General features: G+C 51.3%; 1 protein-coding gene across 1 annotated transcript; it reads left to right on the top strand.

Annotated features, from left to right (window-relative positions):
- Nucleotides 1-1250: 1250 nt before the first annotated feature.
- gramd4a (GRAM domain containing 4a) lies at nucleotides 1251-10732 on the top strand. The gene is made up of 18 exons (XM_062483607.1): nucleotides 1251-1387; nucleotides 2052-2172; nucleotides 2366-2425; nucleotides 2573-2580; nucleotides 2817-2940; nucleotides 3457-3482; nucleotides 3630-3721; nucleotides 3830-3921; nucleotides 4260-4308; nucleotides 4423-4494; nucleotides 5012-5055; nucleotides 5540-5649; nucleotides 6129-6286; nucleotides 8494-8638; nucleotides 8711-8804; nucleotides 9038-9128; nucleotides 9325-9393; nucleotides 9628-10732. The coding sequence occupies exons 1-18, from the start codon at nucleotides 1309-1311 to the stop codon at nucleotides 9736-9738; spliced, it is 1545 nt and encodes a 514-aa protein (XP_062339591.1). The 5' UTR covers nucleotides 1251-1308; the 3' UTR covers nucleotides 9739-10732.
- The last annotated feature ends 344 nt before the right edge of the window (nucleotides 10733-11076 follow it).

The raw sequence follows: 11076 nt of genomic DNA, 5'->3' as shown, positions 1-11076 counted from the left end.
GCCTCTCTCATCTCCCCCTCTCTCTGCCTCTCTCATGTCCCCCTCTCTCTGCCTCTCTCATGTCCCCCTCTCTCTGCCTCTCTCATCTCCCCCTCTCTCTGCCTCTCTCATCTCGTCCTCTCTCTGCCTCTCTCATCTTGTCCTCTCTCTGCCTCTCTCATCTTGTCCTCTCTCTGCCTCTCTCATCTTGTCCTCTCTCTGCCTCTCTCATATTGTCCTCTCTCTGCCTCTCTCATCTTGTCCTCTCTCTCTCCTGCTTTTCCCCTCTCCTCCCCTGCTCCCCCTCTCCTCCCCCTCTCCTCCCCCTCTCCTCCCCCTCTCCTTCCTCTCCTCCCCTCTCCTCCCCCTCTCCTCCCCTTCTCCTCCCCTGCTCCCCCTCTCCTCCCCCTCTCCTCCCTCTCCTCCCCCTCTCCTCCCTCTCCTCCCCCTCTCCTCCCCTGCTCCCCCTCTCCTCCCTCTCCTCCCCTGCTCTCTGGCTGCAGGATTGTGTGTGTGTTAAGGGACACAGCACCAATGATGGTGTGGGAGTCAGGTGTCTGAGCGGTTAGGGAATCGGGCTAGTAATCTGAAGGTTGCCAGTTCGATTCCCGGCCGTGTCAAATGTGAAGTGTCCTTGGGCAAGGCACTTCACCCTACCCCTCGGGGGGAATGTCCCTGTTCTTACTGTAAGTCGCTCTGGATAAGAGCGTCTGCTAAATGACTAAATGTAAATGTAAATGATGTAAGGCTGTGTATGTGTAGCTGAGGCTGGTCGACTCCATCATGTAGCCTCCCTGCTATGCTGCTTCCTGTTCTCCCTACCAGAGAGAGGCCAGGGAGAGAGAGGCCAGGGAGAGAGAGAGAGAGAGGCCAGGGAGAGAGAGAGAGAGAGAGGCCAGGGAGAGAGAGAGAGAGGCCAGGGAGAGAGAGGCCAGGGAGAGAGGGGAGAGAGAGAGAGAGGCCAGGGAGAGAGGGAGAGAGAGAGGGGCAGGCAGCAGGTTTCTCTGATAAAGGAGTCTTTGTCTCAGCGCTGGAGCTCACACTGTACTTTAGCTTTCATCTGTGTTCTTAAACAGCAGATTACACACACACAATGGCCTGTGTGTGTGTGTGTGTGCTGGCCTGACCTCAGTAGGTCTGGTTGCCATCCGGAGCAGCAGACCCAGAGAGCTCAGCACGACCACATGTGCTGCTGTGCTGCTGGGATGGATGTGACCACAGCTACATGATCTCCTGGATCCAGAGGAGCCGCCGGGCCCAGTAGGACTGGAGCTGGGCTGGTGTGTGTGTGCATGTGTGTGTGTGTGTGTGTGTGTGTGTGTGAGAGAGATGGACTTCAGTAACCAGGATGTAGAGTTGTTGTTTGATGGAGTAGCTGACAGGATCAAGAGTCACAAGAGCAACCTGAGTAAGATAGCTCTCTCTTTCTCTTCCTCTTTCTCTCTCTCTCTCTCTCTCTCTCTCTCTCTCTCTCTCTCTCTCTCTCTCTCTCTCTCTCTCTCTCTCTCTCTCTCTCTCTCTCTCTCTCTCTCTGTCTCTCTAGCTATCTTTATCTCTCTCTCTCTAGCTCTCTTTATCTCTATCTCTCTTGTTGTCTATCTCTGGCCATCCCTCTACTATTTCTTGCTATCTCTGTCTCAATCTCTCTAAAGTTTTTCCGTTTGCGGGTGTGTGTGTGTAGAGCCTCTGTGCAGCTGTTGGTCAGATGATGACATGAGGAGTAACAGTGCATGACTGTCTGAGGACTCCCTCAGTTAGAAGGAAGAAAGAGGGAGGGCTGGAGGAGAGGAGAGGGATGGAGAGAGATGGATGGAAGTATGGATGGAGGGATCATCTTAGGAATGTAAAACCCAGAGGTGTGTCGACTCTGCTATCCCACAATGCAGTTCTCCAGTCAGCTGTGTTTCTAATAGGCTTACTAACAGGACACCACTAAGCTACTTAACCCTCCCTGACCCTGCAACCTCTCTCTCACACACACACACACACACACACAGATGATGACGATGTCATAGTAACGACTATAATACTAATGATGATGATGGTGGTGTGTGTGTCTCTGTGTGGCCCAGAGGAGGAGCTGAGGAAGTTAAGGGAGGAGATCAATGTTGACACACTGAAACAGGAGCTGGAGAGAGAGAGAGGACGGAGACTGGACCTGGAGCAGAAGATGAACGAGGTCCTCAAATCCAGGTGAGAGAGATGATCCATCTCTCCTCTCTCTCTTCTCTTTCCCCCCTCTCTCTCCCTGCGCCTCCTCCTCTATCTCCCTCTCTCTCCTCCTTCCCTCCTTCCCTCTGATTATATTTAGACTTCTCAACAGCCTGCTGGCACAATTCCTCAAGGAGCCTGTGTGTGTGTGTATGTATGTGTGTGTTTGTGTTAGGTTGGAAGACTCTCCGCCCCTCCCCCCAGGAAATCCCGCCCACCTCTGCCAATGGTGCAGGTGAGAGGAGTGTGTGTGTGTGTGTGTGTGTCAACCAAGCGGTCAGACTGTATTTGCAGATTGGTGGAATGGAGGGTGGTATTTATGGAAATGGGCTACATTTGTAGATCAACTAATCTAGGGCAGACAGCCCTTTGGTGCTCCAAGAAGCATGTGTGTGTGTGGTTGGGGCTTGGTGACTGATTTAGGTTAATGGGAGTCTGCTATTAAACCTGATTGAAACACTGTTAACTGGTCGAGCTAACCAAATCCCCCCTCTCTCTGTCTCTATCTCCCTCTCTCTCTGTCTCTATCCCCCCTCTCTCTGTCTCTATCTCCCTCTCTCTGTCTCTATTCCCCCCTCTCTCTCTCTCTCTGTCTCTCTCCCCCCTCTCTCTCTCTCTGCCCGTAGGGGAGGGTGTGTGCTCGCGGCTGCAGAAGTGGCTGTGTGAGCGAGTGGGCGTGTACATGGAGGACTTCCACTTCCAGCCAGAGGAGAGCGCTGTGGAGACTGAGGAGCCACTCAGTGCCAAGAGGTGAGGGGGGAGGGCAGGGGGGAGGGCAGGGGGAGGGCAGGGGGGACGGCGGGAGGCAGGACTGGGGTAAGGAGAAAGAAACAGAAAGAGAGGAGAGCATGTGGTGTGTGTTTTCAGAGACAGACAAGACAGGTAGGGAGACAGACAGTCAGACGGGTCAGTTGGTCTGGATCTCCAGCCTGCTGTGTATCACAGTGTTTCTGCCCTCTGCTGGTGGGAGAGGAGAACTGCATCCTTATGTCCAGAGCTCTCCTGCTGGTGACGCCTTTATCCAGAACATACTGGGGGGTTTGAACCTGCACCCTCTAGTCTGCTGTGTGTGCTTCCTCCCAGACAGAGAGCATGTCTCTCTCTGCTCTCTCCTCTCCCAGGTTAACAGAGAGCATGGTGTAACTCTCTCTCTGCTCTCTCCTCTCCCAGGTTAACAGAGAGCATGGTGTAACTCTCTCTCTGCTCTCTCTTCTCCCAGGGTAACAGAGAACATGGTGTAACTCTCTCTGCTCTCTCCTCTCCCAGGTTAACAGAGAACATGAGGCGACTCAGTAAGTACCACTTCCTGTGTTCATCATCTAGTCTCTCTCTCACCCAGCCTGCCTCTAGAGGCAGTCTCTCACCCAGCCTGCCTCTAGAGGCAGTCTCTCACCAGTCTGCCTTTAGAGGCAGTCTCTCACCCAGCCTGCTTGTTTCAGAGCGAGGGGCTCGTCCGGTCACCAACTTCATGAGGAACCTGTCGGCCCTGTCCAGCTGGCACTCTGTCTACACCTCTGCTTTTGCATTCATCGTGAGTATCTCTCTATCCTGTTACTCTCTCTTGTTACCCCCTCCCTCCCTCCTCCCTCCCCCCTCCCTCCCTCTCCTGTTACTTGACGTGTGTGTGTGTGTGTGTCAGATCTACATGAACGCAGCGTGGCATGGTTGGGCCATCCCCATGTTGCTGTTCCTGGCCATCCTGAGGCTCTCCCTCAACTACCTCATCTCCAGGTAACCATGGTGACCCCTGGTCATGTGACCATGTAACCTCCTCCCCCGGGTCACGTGACCATGTAACCTCCTCCCCCCGGGTCACGTGACCATGTAACCTCCTCCCCCCGGGTCACGTGACCATGTAACCTCCTCCCCCCGGGTCACGTGACCATGTAACCTCCTCCCCCGGGTCACGTGACCATGTCCTGATGTCATCCCTTTGTGATGTGGTAATGTGATGATGATGTTACTAGAGTCGCTCTGGATAGGAGCGTCTGCTAAATGTAGAATGGAGCAGGGTTTTGATGATCCTTTTGGAAAGTTCAAAGTTTCATTCTCCATCTATCTCTCTCCAGAGGATGGAGAATTCAGTGGAGTATTGTACCTGAAGTCTCAGAGCCAGTGGTAAGAACCACTCGCGTCATGCCACTTCCTGTCCATCCATATCTCCACAGGAAGTGGAGGTTTCTACTTCCTGTGCAGGTGTGGTGCAGTGACCCATGTTGTTCTCCCCTGTAGGAGCCTCCGAAGGAAGACCTGACCGTGTCTGAGAAGTTCCAGCTGGTCCTCGATGTAGCGCAGAAAGCACAGGTACCCTAACCCCACCATGTACCCTAACCTACCTTACCTAACCCCACCATGTACCCTAACCTACCTTACCTAACCCTACCATGTACCCTAACCTACCTTACCTAACCCTACCATGTACCCTAACCTACCTTACCTAACCCCACCATGTACCCTAACCTACCTTACCTAACCCTACCATGTACCCTAACCTACCTTACCTAACCCTACCATGTACCCTAACCTACCTTACCTAACCCCACCATGTACCCTAACCTACCTTACCTAACCCCACCATGTACCCTAACCTACCTTACCTAACCCTACCATGTACCCTAACCTACCTTACCTAACCCCACCATGTACCCTAACCTACCTTACCTAACCCCACCATGTACCCTAACCTACCTTACCTAACCCTACCATACTCCCACCATGCTACCTTACCTAGATACCCTACCAGATCCTGCCCCCGCTAGAACACAGTATTTAATGTTCATGATGATGTCACTTGGTGCTTATATCTTTTCTCATGTCCCAGAACCTTTTTGGGAAGATGGCCGACGTTTTGGAGAAAATTAAAAAGTAAGTCAGAGTGATTCACCACGATGTGTCACTGAATCACTTGAATATTGAATCACTTGACTAATGAATCATTGTATCACTAAATGACTTTCACGGAATCACTGTTTCAAATAATGTAATCAATGTCAGTAAATCATTGAATCACAGTCAGTAAATCATTGAAAGATTGTACAGTTGAATGAGACATTGTGAGAGATTGCAGGAGTAGACATGACAACTTAGTGTCTGACTGTCTAGACTGTCCATGAACACTGAATAAACTACCTGTAGACAACAGATTCAATCTTACATCTTTCTCTGGGTGTGTCTTTGTGTTTCTGTGTGTGTGTGTGTGTGTGTGTGTGTGTGTGTGTGTGTGTGTGTGTCTGCGTGTGTGTGTGTGTGTGTGCATGTGTGTGTGTGTGTGTGTGTGTGTCTGCGTGTGTGTGTGTGTGTGTGTGTGTGTGTCTGCATGTGTGTGTGTGTGTGTGTGTGTGTTTGTCAGCCTGTTCATGTGGGTGCAGCCTGAGATCACCCAGAAGCTCTACGTGTCTCTGTGGGTGGCCTTCATCTCCTCCTGTCTGCTGCCCTACAAACTGGTGGGCTTCATGATGGGTGAGTACACACACACACACGCAGGCACACACACACATGCAGGCACACACACACACAGAGACACACAGTCTCTCACAAACAGTCTTTCTGTCTCTTACACACACACAGCCCAGAGTATTACGTAACATGGTAAATATTTAATTCCTGTTTAAAGTGAATCTATGGTCGGTTGCACACAGACACTCCCTCTTTCTCTCTTTCAATTTCTCTCTATTTAACCATCTTACTGTATCTTACTGTATGTTACTGTATCTCACTGTATCTCACTGTATCTTACTGTATCTGACTGTATCTTACTATCTTACTGTATCTTACTGTGTCTTACTGTATCTCACTGTATCTTACTGTATCTTACTGTATCTTACTGTATCTTACCCCACCTGTCCGTCCCTCCCTCCCCCCTCCCCTCCCCCCCCTCCCTCCCTCCCTCCCTCCCTCCCTCCCCCCTCCCTCCCTCCCTCCCTCCCTCCCTCCTCCAGGCCTGTATGCTGGGGTCAAGTTCTTCATCGTTGACTTCCTGTTTAAGAGCTGTCCCAAGCTGAGAGACAAGTACGACACTCCGTACATGGTGTGGAACCTGCTTCCCACAGACCCCCAGCTCAAGGAACGCTCCAACGCCACCGTGGGGTCCCGGAGGGTGAGACACACACACACACCAAGCACACACACACACACCAAGCACATACACACACACACCAAGCACATACACACACACACACCAAGCACACACACACATACAGACACACCAAGCACACACACACATACACGCAGACACGTACGCATGCACACACACACACACGTACACAAACTTAAGCCAACACACACAGAGACATACTGTAATCATCTGACACAGATTAGGCTGAGACCACCCGAGAGAGAGAGAGAGAGAGAGAGAGAGAGAGAGAGAGAGAGAGAGAGAGAGAGAGAGAGAGAGAGAGAAGGAGGGGGGGAGAGAGAGAAGGAAGGGGGGAGAGAGAGAGAGAGGAGGGGGGAGAGAAGGAGGGGGGGAGAGAAAGAGAGAGGGTGGGAGAGAGGGAGGGGGGGAGAGAGAGGTGGGGGGAGAGAGAGAGAGAGGTGGGGGGAGAGAGAGAGGGGAGGGGAGAGAGAGAGAGGAGAGGGGTAGGGGGGAGAGAGATAGCAAAAGGGAAAGATATGGAGGGAGAGAGAGAGAGAGGGAGGGAGGGGTATGGAGGGAGAGAGAGAGCCAAAGGGAGGGATAAGGAGAGAGAAAGTGTGTGTGTTCTACTGTGTTTGTGTTCTACTGTGTGTGAGTGTGTGTGTGTGTGTGTGTGGGGGGCTGTAGTGACGCCACATGTTCTGTTTTTCTCTCTCAGCTGTCTGCTTGTGAGAAGGTAGGGAGAGACTGTTACCTAGTACCTGTGTGTGCACCAGCTTACCTCAGACTGTGTGTGTGTGTGTGTGTGTGTGGGTGTGTGGGACAGAGTTGGTAGCCCTTGTGAAAGTACAGGTGTTTTAGTCCTGTAGGGTTACCTGGAGTAGATTAGACCCCTCGCTACAGACTCTAGAACAATGTACCTTTAACAAGGACTAAATAGGCTCTTAGCACACCTTGACTAGACTAGAACATACCTCTAGAACCGCTCTAGAATGATGTTCCATCCCCAAGAACTATCAAGGACTAGCCTAGAACCCTAGAAGACCTGGACTAGGCCAAACTAGAACCATAGTACTCCTCTTGAACTATATTTTAGTACTTTGTTGTAATCTAACTCTGTAAGATCAATCCTTTCTCACCCTCAAGGAAAATCATCTGGTAAGATTTTCTAAAGACAGCGTTCTTCATCTATATATGTAATCTCCTAGTAACAGATGCATATTAACAAGTGTATACTAGTAACAGGTGCATATTAACAAGTGTATACTAGTAACAGATGCATATTAACAAGTGTATACTAGTTAACAGGTGCATATTAACAAGTGTATACTAGTAACAGATGCATATTAACAAGTGTATACTAGTTAACAGGTGCATATTAACAAGTGTATACTAACATCCTTCCCAGGGGGCCTTGCTTGCCAGAGCATGCTAACAGGAAGTCCCAGCATCCAGCAGCATGCCCTCATTGGCTGAATGGTTATCTGTAGCCACCCCCCCCAGCGCATTAACTCCCCGCCATGCCCCTCCCCACCTGCAGAGGGAGCCACTGAGAGTAGAGGAAGGGGATTTCTAGACGTCCACACTAACAGAAACCTGTGTGTGTGTGTGTGAGTGTGTGTATGTGTGTGTGTGTGGGCGGGGCGGGGCTAGAAGGGGACTTGCTCTGCGCTTTGCACGAGGCGCCGCCTCCAAAGGTGAAGATGCTGATGAGATTGATGATGAAGACAGGAGATGTACCTGGTTGACATGAAGATTGTCATAGTCAAAGAACATGATGAAGTATTTTCATTCTCCTCACCTCCTCCTCCTCTTTCACCTCTTCCTCCTCCTCCTCCTCACCTCCTCCTCTTCCTCCTCCTCCTCTTTCACCACCTCCTCCTCTTCCTCCTCTTTCACCACCTCCTCCTCTTCCTCCTCCTCACCTCCTCCTCTTTCACCACCTCCTCCTCTTTCACCTCCTCCTCTTCCTCCTCCTCACCTCCTCCTCCTCTTTCACCTCCTCCTCTTCCTCCTCCTCACCTCCTCCTCTTTCACCACCTCCTCCTCTTCCTCCTCCTCACCTCCTCCTCTTTCCCCACCTCCTCTTCCTCCTCACCTCCTCCTCCTCTTTCACCTCCTCTTTCTCCTCCTCACCTCTTCCTCCTCTTTCACCTCCTCCTCCTCCCTCTCCTCTTCCTCCTCCCTCCCTCTCCTCCTCCCTCTCCTCCTCCTCCTCCTGTCTCCAGATCCAGCCGGTGGTGTCCAGGAGCAGTCTGGCTGCGGTGCCGTGTGGTCTGACCAGAGAAGAAGAGAGCTCCCGCACCCACAGCACCAAGAAGGGAGCCTTCCACGAGGTGTTCAGCCTCCCGGACACGGAGCGCCCCCTGGCGGGTGAGACAGGTTACTGCAGCAGGACACAGAGACCGTGTGTGTGTGTGTGCTAACAGTGCTCTCTCTCTGCAGTGTGTGAGAACGGCTGGAGGTGCTGTCTGATCAACAGAGACAGGAAGATGCCCACAGACTACATCAGAAACGGAGTGCTCTACGTCACAGAGGGGTCAGTACAGGGGTCAGGGGTCAGTACAGGGGTCAGGGGTCAGTACAGGGGTCAGGGGTACCTGGTGATGGGCAAAAGAATGGGAATTACAGTATCCACCTCAACCTCTTTCTCCCCCCCCCTCCTGCTCCCCCCCTCCTGCTCTCCCCCCTCCCCTCCCCCCCCCCTCCTGCTCTCCCCCCTCCCTTCTCCCCCTCCTGCTCTCCCCCTCCCCTCCCCTCTCCTCTGTTCAGCTATCTCTGCTTTGAGAGCTCCAGCTCCAGATCTGGCCCCTCTAAGAAAAATAAAGTCATCAAGCTGGTGGACATCACTGACATACAGAAGGTGTGTGTCTCTGTGTGTCTGTGTGTCTGTGTGTGTGTGTCTCTGTGTCTGTGTGTGTGTGTGTGTGTGTGTGTGTGTGTGTGTGTATGTGTGTGTGTCTGTGTCACTCCTCCTGTACCTAATCTAATACTGCCATCTTGTTTTTGTGTTGCTCTTTTGTGGATTTCTAATTTCATTAGTACCTTCTCTCTCTCAGTACAAGGTTCTGTCTGTTCTTCCTGGTTCTGGGATGGGCATCTCCATAGCAACTCCCTCCACACAGAAGGTAGGTGGACCTGACTCCCCCTTCCCCTCCTCTTTCTTCCCCTCTTCCATCTCTGAAGTACAAATAAATAATAATAAATAGTTTATTGGTAGAAAAGAATCTCCTATATATTGATTTTATGTAAAGCACCTTGAGCTGCAATTCTTGTATGAAATGTGCTATATAAATAAAGTCTTACTTACATGACGAGCCAGTCCTGTTGACATCATCCCTCTGCCCTCCTGTGGTCTCCAGCCTCTGGTGTTTGGAGCCATGATCCACAGAGATGAGGCTTTCGAGGCCATCTTCACCCAGTACATGAAGATCATGACCACCAGCAGGCCTCCAGGGAACCCTGAACTCTAGCTGGCCGTGTCCCACTAAGGGAGCCCCGGGATGGGCTTCAGATCTGCGGCACGCCCCTCCCCCTCTCTGGATCTGCCTGCTTTGAAGGATATAGTGCACTCTCTCTCTGTGTGTTAGTGAGAGTGTGTGTGTGGTGTGCGTGTGTGACAAGGTGGGTCAGAGGGACTTTTATATCAAAGACGTCTCATCACTAGCAAGGAGGCTGGATCTCCCTGGTTCCTTCTCACTTACTGTACGTGTGAGTGTGTGTGAGTGAGTGAGTGTGAGTGTGAGTGAGTGAGTGTGAGTGTGTGTGTGTGAGTGTGTGTGAGTGTGTGTGTGTGAGTGAGTGTGTGTGAGTGTGTTTTCCCACTCACCAGATCATCTCTTGATCTATTGATCTCACCGGTTCTGCTTCCTGTGGTACGTCAGTGTTACGGTTCCACCTGCTTCCTGTGGTACGTCAGTGTTACGGTTCCACCTGCTTCCTGTGGTACGTCAGTGTTACGGTTCCACCTGCTTATGTTGGCTTCTGTTACTGCGTTCCTGTTGTGCTGTACACTGTGACTGTGTATCCATTAGAACCCACACAGAACCTTTCAGTCAGGATCCACAGCTGCTGTTGTCCCTGGAGACGCACACACACACACAGTTATGCACACACACACACGCTCACCTCAGCCACTATGCTTCAGAACAGGTGTCTTTCCCACAGGTTGGTGTTTGTTGTGAAGAAGGTTTAAATGCCTTTATTTTCGTCGAGACATTGTTTTTGTTTTGGTACCAAACAGCCAGTGGAAGAGAGGAGGACAGGTCCAGGCTCAGATCATCCTCGGAGCTCTCTCTGGTACAACAGCAGAACAGCTGACTCCAGACCAGCTGAGGGAGACAGTGGGAGAGGGACATTGTCGTGTTCATGCCTCTCTCCCTCTCTCTCTCATAAAAGTACATTCTGGGGTTTTATTTTCCATCCAAATGAAAAATGTTGAGGTGACTGGAACCCTTGAACCTGGAACTGAATCTGCTTTTCAGTTTACATTTACATTTAGTCATTTAGCAGGCGCTCTTATCCAGAGCGACTTACAGTAAGTACAGGGACATTCCCCCGAGGCAAGTAGGGTGAAGTGCCTTGCCCAAGGACACAACGTCATTTTGCACGGCTGGGAATCGAACTGGCAACCTTCAGATTACTAGCCCGACTCCCTCACCGCTCAGCCACCTGACTCCCCTGTTTGTTTGTTTGTTTTACGTTTCAAAAACTGCACAGGTGCAGACGTCATCAGTGGAAATGAACATTGTGCCTTTAAGGCTTCTTTGTGTGTGTGTGTGTGTGTGTGTGTGTGTGTTATTCCAGTCAGA

This window comes from Osmerus eperlanus, chromosome 17 (assembly GCF_963692335.1).
Source record: "Osmerus eperlanus chromosome 17, fOsmEpe2.1, whole genome shotgun sequence".
Lineage (NCBI taxonomy): Eukaryota > Metazoa > Chordata > Actinopteri > Osmeriformes > Osmeridae > Osmerus > Osmerus eperlanus.
The sequence above is the reverse complement of the archived record's forward strand: the minus strand, read 5'-3'. Positions and strand labels throughout refer to the sequence as shown.